We start from the raw sequence: 17,864 nt of genomic DNA on the forward strand, positions 1-17,864 counted from the left end.
TCTCACACGAAAAGCCCTTTCTGAAACCATGCTGATTTTTGAAAAAGAAATGATTGGATTCCAGATGCCTGTAAATATGTGAAGCGATGATGTGTTCTAGAATTTTACAACAAATACATGTAAGGGAAATAGGATGGTAATTTTTGCATGAGGTTTTATTTCCACTTTTGAATATTGGAATTATTTTCGCCAGCTTCCAGTCAGACGGTATCATGCCTGTTTCGAGAGACTGCCGGAATATATGAAGTAGTATTTTGCTTGTGACCGTTACCGTATTCTTTAGCACCTTTGAGTTGATTCCATCCACGCCGCATTAAGACGACAACTTAAGATTATTTATGGCTGTAATTATGCCTTCTAATTGAATATCTATTGGTTCCATAAATTGGTAATCGAACTCAGCTACGTTGGGTATGTTGGTACTGTTCTCTTTCGTGAAGACAGAAGTGAAAAAGGAATTAAATGCTGTTGGACACTGGCTAGCTGTGAGAGGGACGTTGTTGCAGTCATGCAATGAGATGTGTTGGTTTTCACTGGAGGGGTTTATGACTTTCCAAAATTTAGCTGGGTTGTTTTTCAGTAGTGTGGGTAGATCGTTAGAATAATACTTTTCCTTAGCCTTACTTAAAGCTGTGCAATATGCTTTTATGCAGGTTTTATATTTAAGCCAAGAAGAAGAACTACCCGAGCACTTAGCATTATTGTAAAGCCGTTTTTTCTTATTCCGCATTCTCAGAAGCTTTTTATTGAACCATGGATTTGATTTACCATTGCTAATTTTAACCAGTGGAACATGCTTGTCAACTAACGTACACAAAACTTGCTTGAAAAGTAGCCAGTTCTCTTCTACGGATCTATTGTGGAAACATGGCAGGAGAGTGTTTTCGGAAAATAACCTTAGCTTTGTGTTAATTGCCTGATAATCGCCTTTATTATAGTCCCGAATTTGTTTTGTATCTACACCGGCTACGGGAAGGGGTATGTTTATATCTACTTGAAGTAAATTATGGTCACTGAATCCGTCCAGGTAATCTGTATTACGTATTGTTTCCGGAGCGGTCGTGAGGATAAGATCAAGGGTGTTCGTACCACGTGTAGGTTTCAGAACAGTTTGAAAGAGGTTGAAATCTAGAGTTAAGTTAAGAAATTCAGTTGACATGTGACAGGGCGATGACAGTGTGGCCCAATCAATGAGCGGAAAGTTGAAGTCGCCTAGTAAGTAAATGATATCGGCTTGGAAAATTTCAGAAGCGTTGTTTATACTGTCACGTAGCATATTAATGAAGGAAGAGTCCGAGTCTGGCGCACGATAGCAGCAACCTACGAGGATTTTGGAGGAAGGGACTGTACAAGCTACCCAAACTATTTCGAGGTCAGAATTAGTGTTGATAAAAAATGAAGTAATGGTTTTCCTTATGCCGACCAGAACACCGCCTCCTCTTTTACCAGTGCGATCACACCTGTAGATTTGATAAATGCTGGCTGAGGTGAATATTTCGTCGTCACTGATAGCAGGATTTAGCCAAGTTTCCGTGAATGCAATGATATCAGATTTTCTGTCATCCAGAAAAGCAGATATCAAATCCTGCTTCGACATAATGCTGCGTGTGTTAGCGATTGACAGCGACAATGAGGTATTAGCATGTTTCGGTCGTTGATTCTGCACGCGCGTGCAACGCTGTAGCTATCTGACAGATTCGATAACTGTGTTCGTCGCAGAGTCATAAATGTATGTCTTTGAAGCGATGCGTAGCTTGTCCACAGAGAGCTTATACGCACTTTTCTGCGTTTTCGCGAATTCAATCAGCTTCTTTCGGGACAGCCGAGTTTCCAGTGAAAAATCTTCTCGTATGGAAATTGCGGAACCTTTTAGTTTGTGTGCAGACGACAGGATTTGTTCTTTATCCTTAAAAGAAGGCTAATTTCGCTATTATAGGTCTTCGCTTGTCTTCTGTATATTTGCCTATTCGGTGCACACGTTCAAATTGCCGTTCCGTCACAGTGATGCCTAATTTCTCTGAGCAGAAGTCGATTATTTTCTGCTCAGATTTTGCCCAGTATTCCTTAAGTTCATCGTCCAGTCCAAAGAAAAGAAGGTAAGAGCGCCGTAATCTATTTTCAGAGTTATTACACCGCGACGAAATTTCTGTCACTTGGCTTGATACTGTACGCAGTGCATTGGCACTTGCCTCGGTTACACCTGTGTTATGTGGTGACGTGGTAGTGCTTTCCAGGGCCGCGACTCTAGCCATAAGCAACTGAATTTCCTTGGTGGCTTCAATATGCTTCTCTTTCAGAGCTTTCAATTCGGCTAGTAAGGTATCCTGGCTTTCTTCAAGCTTCCGTATGGCGTCTAGAGCTTGAGAAAATGTGTCGGCTTCAGTTTTCGTCATAGGGCCCGGGTTAGATTCCACGTCACCGGCGAGAAGTAACAATAAAGAGCAGAAAGCGCGGCACTTCACAAAAGAAACATCTTTCATACGCTGTATCTTATCTATGAATTCGGGTGGGCACGACACCGCAACTAGGACATAATTACTAGTTCTGTAGCAAATGGCACCTTTCAGGTAACTAACCTGTAAGAGCAACCATCGTAAGCTTGGTATGCTTGGCGCGATGTCGTGCCCGAAGTGGACGGCTCCTGGCTGGCTTATGAGTCCCGCGCCGTCTGTGCCACCACCTGGTGCCGCGATTCCAGGTTGCCAGATGGGGTAGTTTGTTCCCACCGGAACTGGCGTGCGGTTTGCCGAAGCAGGCGGCAGCTGAAGAGGGGCAGCGGGCAAGTCACAATTCGGAAGGAGATGTACGGAAGGCACCATCCACGAAATGGCAGTCTGTAAGAGCAATATTAATGAGATCTAACAGACAGTAATGGCAAGGAATGTACAGGGGAAGTTATTAGAACCAATGCAATTTAAATAAGAAGAAAGAAAAGTGGATGAAAAAATAACCAGCCGTGAGGAGGAACCGAACCTACGACCTTCGAATAACGCGCTCGATGCTCTAACCACTGAGCTATCACAGCGGCCTCCCCTCCATCCACTTTTTTGGGTTTATATGTGAATTTAGAAGTAGAAGTGACAGTCAGCGCCATCTATTAGCCAAACAACGAGTGTGAAAACACTCTTATTCGCATGTTTGGTGTCACGTAGCACGTGAACTTATTAAGAGCGGGCAGCTGACTATTTGTCCCTCTTATACAACCTAAACACACCAAGTCTGCCAGTACGAGACCCTCGTTCAATGAAATAAGGGAAAGAAGTGTATACCTAAGAGCTCGTTTTTCCGTGTTTTAACACAATATTAATGAGATCTAACAGACAGTAATGCCAAGGAATGTACAGGGGAAGTTATTAGAACCAATGCAATGTAAATAAGAAGAAAGAAAAGTGGATGAAAAAATAACCAGCCGTGAGCAGGAATCGAACCTACAACCTTCGAATAACGCGTTCGATGCTCTAACCACTGAGCTATCACAGCGGCCTTCCCTCCATCCACTTTTTTGGGTTTATATGTGAATTTAGAAGTAGGAGTGACAGTCAGCGCCATCTATTAGCCAAACAACGAGTGTGAAAACACTCTTATTCGCATGTTTGGCGTCACGTAGCACGTGAACTTATCAAGAGCTCGCAGCTGATTAATTGTCCCTCTTATACAACCTAAACACACCAAGTCTGCCAGTACGAGACCCGTTGATTTCAACTTTGTGTATATATATATATATATATATATATATATATATATATATATATATATATATATATATATATATATATATATATATATATACAAAGAAAACCAAATCAGAAGAAAAAGAATTCCAAGGCACCATACTGTGGATTCGAGCCAGCGACTCCTCGCTCCTCAGTCCGCTGCGTTAACCAACAAGGCCGTGCCGCTCATGCTATCCATCTCACCAACAGCGAGCTACATATATACACCATTTACCACTGGCTTACTGTCAACAGCCATGCAGCCGGACGTTGATTATTCTAAAATTTTGTTTATTTTTGGGGCAATTGATTTCTACCTCATCCCTTTGAAAAATAAAAAAAATTCTTTATATCAACCACCGATTTTATCGCCAATCCCCCGTGGTGGGTGGAAGCCACATTTCAAGGAACAAGCAAGCAAGGAAGCGAGCTTCCTCCTTCATCAAGCTGCTTTCGACGTTGACACCAACACTGCGATGTCTGGGACAATCTGAAGTGGACGCTTTGAAGAGCATTGGAACTGCACTTTTTGCTACTGTCCCCGGTATCAACTGAAGCCATGGAAGGAAGTGCCCGACAAACGCCCGTCAAAATGCTGTATGCAGATCGGCCTTTCTGATGCCATCGTGTGTTGTAAAAACCCCTGTGAAACAGCTCCAATGGAATGCAGCTCTAATGGAATGCCAGTCCCGCTGAACCAAGGCGGGCTCGTATACATGCCCAAACACAGGAAGAACGTGCTGCTGTGCGTGTGAAACGCTGCAGCTTAACACACATTCGACCATGTTCACTACAGTTTGTGTGGTTCCTAAACATCCTAGCTTTACACCAATAACATTACGATGAGCTGCTAAGCCTTTCATTGCTTCGGCCGTGTGCCAAAACTGCAACTTTTTGAGAGTCCCCTAGCTCGAACAAAATTTTAATCATTTCAAAACTCAAGGAAATATGAGCCATTATTTATGTACAACTTTAGCATATTATTTCTGTAGTAGTTCCATCGTAAATTTTCACAGAACATTATCGTTATACCAACATGAAAGTAAATAATTTATTATCAACAAAAATTGCAGTGTACATAATAAGTACGTTAGAGAAGACACTACGCTAAACATGTTTTGGGATTACAATAGCATGCACCAGAGCAGACCTTGTTCACATTTTTCGAAATTATTCAGACAAACGCAGGCATGCATGGCAAGGGCCAGAACAACAGGAGTGATACGAGGCTGCTCTGTGCAGCTTGCAACCAGACTACAGCACTGCATAGTGGAATGGGCCAGAAGGGCTCGCTGAAGCACAAAAAAAAAAAAACCCCAGCAATTCAGATTCTGTGTCCTCTTCCCCCTCCCTCCTTCACTCACCAGATTCTCTCATGAATCAATAAAGCTGTATATCTATGCACCTGCCTTAAACAAGGTTGATACATCATCTAAACACCCAAAATATGTTAAAAATGAAAATGATCCCAATACAAGAAGTTGCATATCTTAATGAGCTCCTAGTTACAAGTGACAAAACTTTGTACAGAAATGCATGTTCACCTAACACACCATGAAAAAGGAGCTGCTAAAATTTACCATTCCATTCATGTTCCACGTAGCCACAAATACATTGACCTTTCTGTCTGGGAAGTAACGGTTTAGTTCTTCACCAAGCTGTGACCACTTGCCACTGACGTTTCCAACCAGATATCTCCTAGAGATGCATCAAAATGGCAAATTTCAGGCAGCAAGCAATTTGTATTTGCTACTGCTTGAATAATGATTTATGCTAAAGCTTTCACCCTTCATAATTCCTTATCATCATCATCATCATCAGCATGATTACGTCCAGTGCAGGACAAAGGCATCTCCCATGTTCCGCCAGTAAACCCGGTCCTGTGCTTGCTGCTGCCAATTTATACCCGCAAACTTCTTAATTTCACCTGCCCACCTAACCTTCTGTCTCCCCCTAACCTGCTTGCCTTCTCTGGGAATCCATTTAGTTACCCTTAATGACCAGCGGTTGTCCTGCCTACGCGCTACATGCCCGGCCCATGTCTATTTCCTCTTCTTGATTTCAACTATGATATCCTTAACCCCCGTTTGTTCGCTAATCCACTCTGCTCTCTTCTTGTCTCTCAAAGTTACACCAACCATTTTTCTTTCCATTGCTCGCTGCGTCGTCCTCAATTTAAGCTGAACCCTCTTTGTAAGTCTCTAGGTTTCTGCTCCGTAGCTAAGTACCGGCAAGATACAGCTGTTATATACCTTCCTCTTGAGGGATAGTGGCAATCTACCTGTCATAATTTGAGAGTCATCTAAATAAATTGATTGATAAGTAACATTTTTACATTTACACAGATGGAACACTGTAGAGCACAGGCACTGTTGGGACTCCGGGTCCTGCCGGTCTCGTTTTCGGTAGCTGGCCCCGTAGCAGGATCCATCGTCCGACAATTCAGCGAGAAGGAGCGCCCGAACGAACGACAGAGATTTATTTACATGTTGAGAAGTGATCAACTGATCCAAAGAGAGAAGAGAGAGAGAGATACAAAACGTCTTCGGCATTTTATAGCGCCGCGTTGCCAACACTGGGCGCATTGTCCGCATCGTCAGCCAATACGGTGGCCCCGGCACCTCGGCCACGAGGGAGGGGAAATACACCTCACAACACATGGAGGGGCACAACCTAACACGATGCCCAAATATGGTCACGACGCCCCAAAAAAATGCCCAAACATGGTCATGAACGCACAGCAGATTCCGGAATTCTCCCGGCGAGAGGGAGGAGCCTGAATGGGGAGGTGGGGGCACTGACCTCCACTATAGGGAGCTGGATGGCGCTTAGAGCGCGCCGGCTTGAAGCCACCGGAAGTCGGCGGCCTTGTCCAGGAAGCAGGTGCTTGTTCCCGCCTGACTGCTGGCGGCGTGCGTGTTTTCTGGACTTCTCTCAAAAGAATGCCTGCCTGCTGTGCTGTTAATTGCACAAGCAGGCCAGAAAAGTCTTCTGGAAAGACGTTTCATGCGTAAGTGCCCTTAAATCATTCTTAATTCCCCGTAACTGACTTGCACGGAGCATGAGCACGGAGCATTTGCGATGCGTTGAACGGCGTGTTAAAGCTGTCCGGTATTTGTCTTGCAGGTTTCCGCGTTCCCAGCCCCACTTGTACCAGCAGTGGGTTGTTAACCTCAAAAGGGACAAATGGAAGCCATCTCCAGGCAGCAGACTTTGCAGCAGCCACTTTACCGAGGCGTGTTTTTACCGCTCGGGTTCAAGGACGCGTCTGAAAAGCGACGCCATCCTAACGCTGTTTTCTTTCCCGGAACACTTGCAGAAGAGGTGAGACTTCTTCTTCTCTGTGCACCAATCATTACTACGCAAAGTCATGGCCTGCAAGAAGATCTTTCCCGGATGTAGCTTCTCACATGCACGGCAAAAGTGATATATACCACTGCCCAAGGCCACACACCTGGGTGATATTTGAGACGGCACGCCGTGCGCGCTGTTGCGACGCCGCTCCGGAGAATTCCCGATAGCACCTTTCTCGCGCGGTAGACTAGCAGTGCGTGAGTGGAAGACGATATGTGCGACCGCACTCTCTGTTGTGCAGTCCGAAATCCGAAGGCCTGGAGTGCACATATGTACGACGCTTCATTAAACCGCCGACTGCTATTCGGTTGTGGGAACACTGCAATTCGTGACCTCCCCGGTGGATCATTTGATTGATTGATTGATCGATTGATTGATTGATTGATTGAGAGGTTTAATGTGCCGATGCTTGACGAGTCATGATCTGGGACCCATGCGGCGCAGAAGCTATGCCTGGCTTACGGTTCTGCGTATATGATCCAAGTTTTAGTGCTGTATTGTAGCACCCGCGGTTTCTCCCTGTTCTTGATGTCGACGTTGCAAGCGTGCTCGACAGTAGAGCTCCGATTGTTGTGAGTCAAAGTGAGCTTTCAGGGCGTCTACGATGTTAAGTGTTGCGGAACCAAAAACATGAAGAAACTGGCCTGACCACATAAGAAGCAACACGTTGTCTATCCGCAGCCTAGGTGGATTGTGTCTCCACATTGCGCTGAACGTTGTCTTGCTGACAACCGTGCAGGCACCATTTTTGGGTGTCTTAACGCTTCTTGGTGCATGCCTTTCCAATGTGTGCGCCATTCTTGCAGTTTCGTCGTTAAAAGCATTATTGATTCCGGACAGATGTATGCTGCGGTGCGGAAACCAGTCCCTTGCTGACTGCTAGCTAAAAAGCACCGCTCGGATGTTTTGCAAGGTGAAGCTGTATTTCAGGGGCAAAGAATCAACGTTGCACGGTTACCAAATGGTCCAGCATGTCCTCGCTTTTTTCTTGCATTATTGCGGTGTTTTGTGTACACAAGTACTTTTTCATGCCTGGATGTGTCACCTGTAACTGCAGCTTCCTTCATGCATGCAAATAAGTTTATTTTATAAGATTTGCTGTTGTTTGTGCATAAATTGATGGTTGAGTTGTGATGGTCACTATAACGAAAATCATGCCTTTTTTCAGAAAACTCCGAAACGAAAACCACCCAAGGATAGAGCCCCAATTCCTGACTTATCCACGTCAGATCCACGTCAGACTTATCCCCGTAACCCTAAAGCGACGGCCACTCTCTACCACGAGAAAAAAAAGGAAAAGATCGAGAGCAAACCAAACAAATACGACAAACACTCAGAAACCCGCAGAGACACGTGCAAGCGGCCGTAAAAGCTTCTATGAACGCGGCCTGCGTCGCTAGATCCCACGCCTTGTACAAGACCGGACAGCCACTCCAAATCTTGAGAAAAATCAAGCGGACGCGCGTCAGAAAAAAAACAGTTTTATGTGCATACGCTGTCTCATTAAAAGCGCATTAAACAAAACCTGATCTGTGCCTACATAGCCCTTATTGTTACTTGGCTTACTCTTCTAACCACGAGCAAGTATTTACAAAAAGAAATGAATGAAACGCGATCCAAAGAACAGCAGCACGCCGGCATAACTCGCGTCGCGCGTACCGCGTAGCGCAGCAGACGACCTCCTTCCGGGACAAGCGGCGGCACTTCTGGTGGCTTCGCAAGCTCCCGCTTCGGGTAGCGCCGGTGCGCCATCCAGCTCCCTAGTGGAGGTCAGTGGGTGGGGGTCGACGACACAGTCGGTCAAGAACCGGTTCTCCCCGCAACTCCTCTTGCTTGGTTCCATAGCGCAAAACCAGTGCGTTGACCTTTGTTTTCACTTGGCTGCAAGGCCGTCTCAGGTGCAGGCTATCCCGGGAATGCGTCGACGATCTCCCAGAGAAGTTCGCAAACCTTCGGAGAATCCCAACGCTGGGGCCGGTCGTAACAGTCTCTCGCACCGGGGGGGGGGGGGGGTAAAGATCTTGATGGGCTGAGGTTTGCAGCCACTGTCCGGAGAGATCAGCGCCGGCAGTCGGTTTGGTGACGACCGTCTTTGATGAAGTAGAGGGCACCACCTGCTTCATTGTGGGCTCAACAGACATCACATACGCACATGAAAACACTACTACTCAGCCGGTGAGCGCCGGACAATTCCGCCAAACACCACCAGGCAATTTCCCCCTTTAACTGATATTAAAGGAAATACACAATTTATTCAAAATGTTACTCATACGTTAAGGTGACACAAAACAACAACACTGGAAGCACACCGAACCCGAAAGCCTGGATAGCCGTGTCTTCAACGTTTTCAAGCAAGTACACCTAAAAGAGTAAAACAAAACAATCACTAGCCCTTGTCTAGGTCAGGAAAAAATGCCAGAGTTCTCGAGACATCCTCTCGCGTCAGGGGCATCGACTTAAGCCATCAGCGTTGCCATGGAGTACACCCTTTTTGTAGCGTATTTCAAACGTATATTGTTGCAAAACGAGGCTCCAACGCAGCAGGCGGCCGTTCTTAGAGGACATGGTCTGAAGCCAGGTGAGAGGACAATGATCCACTTCCACAATGAACTTGCTTCTGGCAATATAACAAGCCAGTTTCTGGACTGCCCAAACCAAGCACGCACATTCTTTTTCGCTAGCGCTGTAAACCTGCTCGCGAAGGGTGACTTTCCGGCTAACATAGAGGACGGTATGCTCTTCATCCCCCTCATCCCTTTGACTAAGAACTGCCCACATGCCTCTATCACTAGCGTCGCATTGCACTATGAAAGGCCTCGAGTAGTCCGGTGAACTAAGCAAAGGTTGGCTCGACAAGGCCGCTTTCAAAACGCGGAAAGCCTTTTCTTTCTCCTCATCCCAGTCGACCATTTGGGGCTCGGTCTTGCGCAACGCGTCAGTAAGGGTGCTGTCAATGTCGGAATATCTAGGGATGTACTTACGATAGTAACCAGCTATTCCAAGAAAAGCCCGAATATCGGTTTTCGTTCGGGGCTGAGGAAAGTCTCAGATAGCTGCCACTTTCATTTCAGAGGGACGGCGATGCCCTCGACCGATAACATGCCCGAGATAGAGTACCTCTGCTTGTGCTAGCTGACACTTGGGCGCCTTTACCGTTAAACCTGCTTCGCGTAGGCGTGTCAGTACTGCTCTCAAATGGGCCAAGTGTTCTGGCCAGGACGAGGAAAACACGGCGACGCCGTCCAAGTAAGGCATTCCGAAGTCCTCTTGACCCCGCAAAACCTTATCCATTAAGTTTGAAAAAACAGTAAGGCGCGTTCTTTAGGCCGAAACTCAACACTTTAGGGCGGAATGTCCCCAATGGTGAAATAAATGCAGCATACCGGCTCGCCCTCTCGGTGAGCGGCACCTGCCAGTAACCTCTCACTAGGTCTAGCGTTGAGATAAATTCCGCGCTGCTTACCCTCTCGACGCGTTCCTCAATGTGGGGAATTGGGTATGTCTGATCCTTGGTGATGAGGTTTAACTTACGATAGTCTACGCAAGGACGCGGATCTTTGCCGGGTACCTCCACAAGAATTAACGGGGAAGTGTAATCACTTTCACACAGCTCAATCACGCCCAATTCCAGCATCCTGTTAACCTCTGCTTTTATTAGCCCAAGCCGGCGAGGTGACACCCGATACGTCTTAGATCTTACCGGTTCCGACGAGGTAAGTTCTATGTCATGAGTGAGGACGGATGTCCGGCCTGGCTCGCTTACAAATCTGTCCTGAAACTCGGTCAAAAGACCACGCAATTCCTGCTTCTGCTTCATTGTCAGCTGTGACTTTGATACTAAATCCTCAACTCTTTTCTCGATCGGGACTTCGTCCGATTCGGGAGCTAATTCAGGAATTTCTGCCGGAACCTCTTCCGGAACATTTAAAGTCATGTTCACGATGGCTTCCCTCTCTTTATAGGGCTTGAGTAAGTTGCTATGATACACCTGGTGTACCTTACGACTTCCTGGTAATTTTACCACATAGTTTGTGTCAGACAATTTTCGAGTATTCTCGGCCGGGCCGACCCATTGCACTTCAAGCTTATTCTTTTGGGAGGGTCTCAACAACATGACCCTGTCTCCTGCAGCAAAGTGTCGCGCTTTAGCTGTTCGATCGTAGTAAAACTTAGCCTTCTGCTGTGCTTTGGTCATCGCACTCTCGGTCAGTTCTTGGGCTTTTGTTAGACGATCCAACAAGGTGAGGACATATTCCACTACTACAGGATCATCATCCTGACCTTCCCACGACTCTCTCAGCATACGAAGAGGAGGTCGCAGTCTGCGGCCGTAAACAAGTTCCGCTGACGTAAACCCTGTTGTCTCATGTGGTGCAGTTCTTAGTGCAAACATCGTTGCAGGTAAGCACATTTCCCAGTCAGTTTTTCGTTCAAAACATAAGGCTCTTAACACTCGCTTCATCACGGAGTGAAGCTTCTCTATCGAGTTCGACTGCGGATGGTAGACTGAACTATGCAATAATTTCACGCCACACCGCTCAATAAAGGTTGTCGTTAAGGCACTCGTGAAAATGGTGCCCTGGTCTGATTGTATCTCGGCAGGAAAGCCTACCCGGGCAAACACGGACAGAAGTGTGTTCACTACTTCCACGGAACTTAGCTCTTTTAGCGGGACCGCCTCTGGAAATTTAGTAGCTGGGCAGATTAAGGTCAGGATGTGACGGTAGCCTGAAGTTGTCTTGGGCAAAGGACCTACTGTGTCAATTACCAACCGACGAAAGGGCTCCGTGATTACGGGTACCAGCTTCATTGGAAATTTCGCCTTATCTCCCGGCTTACCCACTCGCTGACACACATCGCAAGATTTTACAAACCTCTCTACATCTTTAAAGCATCCAGGCCAGTAGTATTCCTGTAAAAGACAATTTTTCGTCTTCTTTACGCCTAAGTGGCCTGACCATGATCCTCCATGCACCAAACTAAGCAAATCTTGACGATACGCCTGAGGTACGACTACCTGGTCAAACTCTACTCCTCGCCTATCTAGATATTTTCGATAGAGTATGCCGCTCCTCTCTTGGAATCTCACATTTTGTTTGGCGATTCCCTCTTTCGAACTGTCCTGGAATTACTTAAGCGTCGGGTCACCCTTTTGTTCGGTTAATAATGAAGCGGGGCTCACCTGCAGCAGCCGACTGAAATTATCCGAAGTGGGCATTACACACAACTCTTTTGTAGTTCTATAGTACCTGGAATGTGTTACCCTCTGTGCTATCCTCTGTACTACCAGGAATCGGCTTGGTAGCAACGGCATTTTCTATTTGCTCGGTCAACGAGGCGTAATTGACCCCTTCCAATTCGGGAGGATGTTCATCGTCGCCTTTAGGAATGGTTGCCTCCGCGACTACGGCTTCTGCAGCCTGTTCTCGCACAAGTCGATTTGTTACCGTGGTGTCCAACTCGCAACCAGGCCCGTTGTCGATTTGAGGCTTGTTTGCCTCAGTGAATGTTGCTCTCGCAGCCAGCGCACGTGCCTTCGATCTAGTCAGTGCCTGCACTATGCCTTCTCCCAACGTTACACCTTTCTCCTTCAGCATTTGATCTGACTTATTTGAAAATAAGTAAGGATACTGAGGGGGTAGATATGGCGATACCGTGGCTTCTGTTTCCAACGTACCAAATGCGCCTTTAAGGACAACTTTAGCTACGGGAAGGCACTGACTGTTTGCTTCTACGGCTTGTCTAATCCAGGCACAGTCTCCTGAATACTGTCCGGACTGAACAAAGGACGGATGAACTACGTCCATAGTGGCTGCGGAGTCTCTAAGAACCCGACACTGCTTGCCGTTCACGGTAAGGTCGTACATATAGGGCTCTAACAACTTCATGTTCTCGTCGGCTTCATTTAATAGATAAAAAGGCCACCTTTTCTTTCGGCCGATGTTTCGCGAAGTGCCCTGTTTCGTGGCAATTGAAACAAGCCGCCGGTTTTTTCGCCTCAAATTTCCTTTTGCTTGCCTCTGCCGACGCCTCATGGTTAGATGCCTTGTTTTCTGCACCCTTTTGTGCGAGACTTGTCGGTTGTTTTCTAAACGGCGCCTTATTCGGTCGTAGGAATTTTTCCCTTTTTGGCTCGCTGCTTGCCCCGAGGGCGCGGCGCGTAACGAATTCTTCAGCGAGCTCTGCGGATTTTGTTACGGTGTTCACGTCTGGTCTATCCTGCACCCAGAACCTCACCTTTTCTGGTAACCTTCGATAGAATTGTTCCAGACCGATACACTCGAGCACCTTGTCATGATTCCTATACGCCTTTGCCTGTTTCAGCCACTCCCCCATGTTGGCCATTAACTAGTAAGCAAACTCCGGGTATGAATCATTGTTCTCTTTTACGGCGTTGCGAAATTTTTGTCTGAAACCTTCCGCTGACAACCTGTATTTCTTGAGAAGGCTCGACTTTACCTCACTGTACTCGTCAGCCTCCTCTTTCGTCAGGCGCGCGATTACTTCAGATGCCTCCCCCGGAAGTAGTGACAACAAGCGTTGGGGCCATGTCTCCTGGTCAAAACCTTGCCTTTCGCAAGTTCTCTCAAAGTTGACGAGGAACAGCCCAATGTCCTCCCCTAGCTTGTACGGTCTCATTAGGTCTGTCATTTTGAACCTGACCCGCTCTGCGGTACCGGATGCTTCGCTGCCTCCTGCTCTACTATTATGGCTAATCTCTAGCTCGAGGCGCTTCATTTCAAGCTCGTGCTTTCGTATCTTATCTGCCTCGGCTTCTGCCGCTTTCCTTTCGGCCTCCGCCACCTTTCCTTCGGCCTCTGCCGCCTTTCTTTCGGCCTCTGCCGCTTGCCTCTCCTGAATCTCCTCGACACATTCTGACAGCTCGTCATCCTCCGCCCCCAATGCGAGAATCGCCTCTATCGGCTCTGGTTTTCTTTGAGAGTCCGACACCTCCAGATTCAACTCCCTTGCAAGTAGCAACAACATGGACTTTCGCAGGGAATCCAGATTCATGGCTGCCTCCAGTACCGCTGTCTCTGTTCCACAAAGATTCCTGTCCTGCAACTAATTAACCTTGACGGCAACGACAGCTCTAGATTCCTGCCTTGCCTCAAGTTTTCCGTTAACTTAGTCTACAAATAAAGCTTCAAAAAGCTCTTACACAGAATCCTGCCCTGTCACTGTTAACCTTGACGCCACTGACAGAAAGAGCTTAACCAAGCTATCACACAGTTTCTGTCTGACGCAAGTTACCTGTTAACCCAATGACCAAGACAGCCCCTTTCTACCAGCTTTTACTTAACACATAGAGTAAATGCCTGGTAAAGTTTAACAGAGAAAGCCGGCACTCACCCAGTTCGCAGTCATATCTCCGGCGTCGTATCTCTCGGAAGTGCCGTTCGATTCCCTCTGGAAGTCGATGAGCTCGTGTCATCCTTCTCCTGTCGTCCCGTTGTTGGACTTCGCGCTCACTCCGTCCAATGGCCGCTTTCGGGGTTATCGGCATCCCGCCGCTGCCATCCAGTTGTTGGGACTCCGGGTCCGGCCGGTCTCGTTTTCGGTAGTTGGCCCCGTAGCAGGATCCATCGTCCGACAATTCAGCGAGAAGAAGCGCCCGAACGAACGACAGAGATTTATTTACATGTTGAGAAGTGATCAACTGATCCAAAGAGAGAAGAGAGAGAGATACAAAACGTCTTCGGCATTTTATAGTGCCGCGTTGCCAACACTGGGCGCATTGTCCGCATCGTCAGCCAATACAGTGGCCCCCGCACCTCGGCCACGAGGGAGGGGAAATACACCTCACAACACATGGAGGGGCACAACCTAAGACGATGCCCAAATATGGTCACGACGCCCTAAAAAATGCCCAAACATGGTCATGAACGCACAGCAGATTCCGGAATTCTCCCGGCGAGAGGGAGGAGCCTGAATGGGGAGGTGGGGGTCGACGACACAGTCGGTCAAGAACCGGTTCTCCCCGCAACTCCTCTTGCTTGGTTCCCTAGCGCAAAACCAGTGCGTTGACCTTTGTTTTTGCTTGGCTGCAAGGCCGTCTCAGGTGCAGGCTATCCCGGGAATGCGTCGACGATCTCCCAGAGGGGTTCGCAAACCTTCGGAGAATCCCAACGCTGGGGCCGGTCGTAACAGCACAAAAAATGGCATTAACTTTCTAATGCCTTAAAATTTAATGCTATTTGTGCAGCGCCACAAGGGCGAATCACGCAAAGGCTTAATGCATTTCATCAGGTAATGCCTTCACTAGAACATATTTGACTGAGAATTGTGTTCTGTTGCCTCCAAGGCATGCACAGTGTAGCATGCATAAACCATTTAAAAACAGCATGTACCATGTTATATTTATTATACTACTTTTACCAAATCACATCATTTCCAAAAGGAAGGCAAGAAGTTAAGATAGCAGCTTGCAATGAGCAATATGTAAACGGGGGCCAGAGCTAAAGCAGGCGTTTTGTCAAGTGGACTTGTCTGTGTTACAGCCTTGAAAAAGAGAAGTCCACTCGTCCAAACGTCTGCTCCAGCGCTGGCCCCCTGTTTAAGGCGCGTTTACACTAGAGAGACACAACACCGATTTTGGTCTGCGGGCTGCCTTTAGGAGTGCCTTTTTTCTTGTCGTCGGCTTATGTACACTGAAAAGATACAAGCAGTTCGCCGGTAATCTCCATTCGGCCCTGCCTGTGTCTTGTCGTGCTCACAATTTTTCGTTGGCCAATTCTGCAGTCACATTGGGGACACACGCAGCGACACCGGCTAAACTTGCACACCTGCACCTCATTTTCAGCCATGCTCTCTGCTCTAAATTGTCCCTCTCCTGTTACTCGGCGCTGCCCCGGCCATAATCCACGGTAACGATGGACGAGGTTAGGGATACACAATAGGTTAGCGAATAAAAGACTTTTGGTGGGGCTCAAGTTGCCTATTCAAACGCCGTGGAAGCCTCAGAGAGGGTATTGTTAACTCGCTCAAGATTGCCCGCTTAGTGGTGGTTTGAAGCAGACATGGGGCGAATTTTCGCTCTGCCTCCGATCTCCCGATGACACGCCGACGACAGGTCTGCGGATGCGTTTTGCTGGGGTTTTTGTTTTCTCAACATGTTACACTACGAGGAAATGCTGTCATTTGAGGCGTCGTCGTGTTCGCCTTTGTGTGACTATGGGGTCTGCCGCGTGTTTTCATCGGAATCTTGTCAGTGTCGTGTTGCTCTAGTGTGAACGCACCTTTACAAATTTATAATGTTATTTCCAAGTGGCTCTTTAATAAAATTCACCTCAAGTGCAACAAATTTCGCATGACAGGTGTTATGTGGGATTTTAGGCTTGAGATAGAACTTGCAGGGACCAGGTTGCTATGATTTGTAGCAATGTATAAAAGACAGAAACAAAACTCAAGCTGATGGCACCACTGCATGCTTTGTTCTACATTTCACTATCCCTGAATGCATTTAGGAGTTGTTAAAATGCGTGTTTACCCCAAATTCTTCATTTCAAAAGTCATTGTTATTGACATCACCTGGTCAATTTGGATTAAATTTAGGCATGTGGCAGCTCCACTGAGAAAAAATTTAATTCAGGAACCCAATGCTTCAACTACTCAATGCCAATTATGGAGCCCTTGAGGTGCCGGTATAATACAAATCTTTAAAATATTGCAGAGAGAAAGGTGCAAGAAGAAGACAGCTTTACTGTCACCAAAATATTTGAAAACATGTACTGGTATGTCATACATTATAATAAATGTAGTCGACTTCATAGAGACGCGTACTGGCTATAGTTCCCACATTGGGTCTGATGGGGGTGGGATCAAATATATACCTCAAGTGAAGTTTTGACAGTGGGCTGGCAGCATTCATAATAAAGTGTGAAAAAGGAACTACACGCAGAACACCGAACATCGTAGTTGCCATTTATGTAGGAGCTCACAAAAGTGATTGGCTTAAGTTATTGTGTGTAGCATTCCAACCATAAAACATGCACGAGAAAATCCACGTACCACTGAATATAAATCGTGCAGTTTGTGCAAAAGGGCTTTTTCTTTTTCTTGTGACCAGTGCCAAAAGGGAGAAAGAGAGACGATAGGGTACAGCCAGTGTATGAAGACCACTTATGGAGGACACTGTTCATGCCTGTGACCAACTGTGATGATGATGATGATGATGATGATGATGATGATGATGCATATGGTTCAATGGCAGGTAGGCCAAGCCTTGAGTAAGAGTTCCATATAGTCAACTTTAATCCACCACCCAAGCAAAACAGTGTTGTTCTTGCAAATCAACTTTCATTTCAAACATATCGAAAATGTCAACCACGACATGCACACTAGTAGGCTTGTTTTTCCTTTAAAAGAGAAACAAGTTGTGTGCAATATATTTCGTTTCAAGTCTAGAAAAAAGAAAAGAAATTATTTTACTCCAGACGGAACACTAGAAAGAGAAATATTGCTTAATATGACACTCATGCAGGGCAGCTGCTACTGCTCCAAAATACAATATTTGAACTAGAGACACCGTGTGTAACGACCTCTTCTGCATGGCAACCTACTAAGCCTCATTATAACTTAAGTTTGGAAGCCAATTGTTTATGACTTGAATAATGTTTTTACCACTTACATTGTTTATTATCATTCAAAAGTTGCAATCACTCTGTGAAACCTGGCCGCTAGACATGTGGAATTCGGCCCACAAAATAAATTCAGCATGCAGTTAACTCAACCCCCCCCCATTTTTTTTCTTTTACGTACTGATGTGGTGTAGCCCACGAACGTCCGGCGAGCATC

At 46.6% G+C, this 17,864-nt stretch overlaps 1 protein-coding gene across 4 annotated transcripts in view; it reads right to left on the reverse strand.

Annotated features, from left to right (window-relative positions):
- Positions 1 to 2,827, reverse strand: part of LOC119186092 (inositol polyphosphate 5-phosphatase E-like) — a 40,885-nt gene extending 38,058 nt beyond the window's left edge. For 2 of the 4 annotated variants that reach the window (XM_075878959.1, XM_075878960.1), the window contains exon 1: positions 2,577 to 2,827. In XM_075878959.1, the coding sequence (XP_075735074.1) occupies positions 2,577 to 2,819 (243 nt within the window). In that variant the 5' untranslated portion in view covers positions 2,820 to 2,827. The remainder of the gene's footprint in view (positions 1 to 2,576) is intronic. The other 2 variants (XM_075878963.1, XM_075878962.1) reach the window with 1 other exon arrangement.
- Between the last annotated feature and the right edge of the window lie 15,037 nt (positions 2,828 to 17,864).

The sequence above is a fragment of the Rhipicephalus microplus genome, chromosome X (assembly GCF_043290135.1).
Source record: "Rhipicephalus microplus isolate Deutch F79 chromosome X, USDA_Rmic, whole genome shotgun sequence".
In the NCBI taxonomy this organism is placed as follows: domain Eukaryota; kingdom Metazoa; phylum Arthropoda; class Arachnida; order Ixodida; family Ixodidae; genus Rhipicephalus; species Rhipicephalus microplus.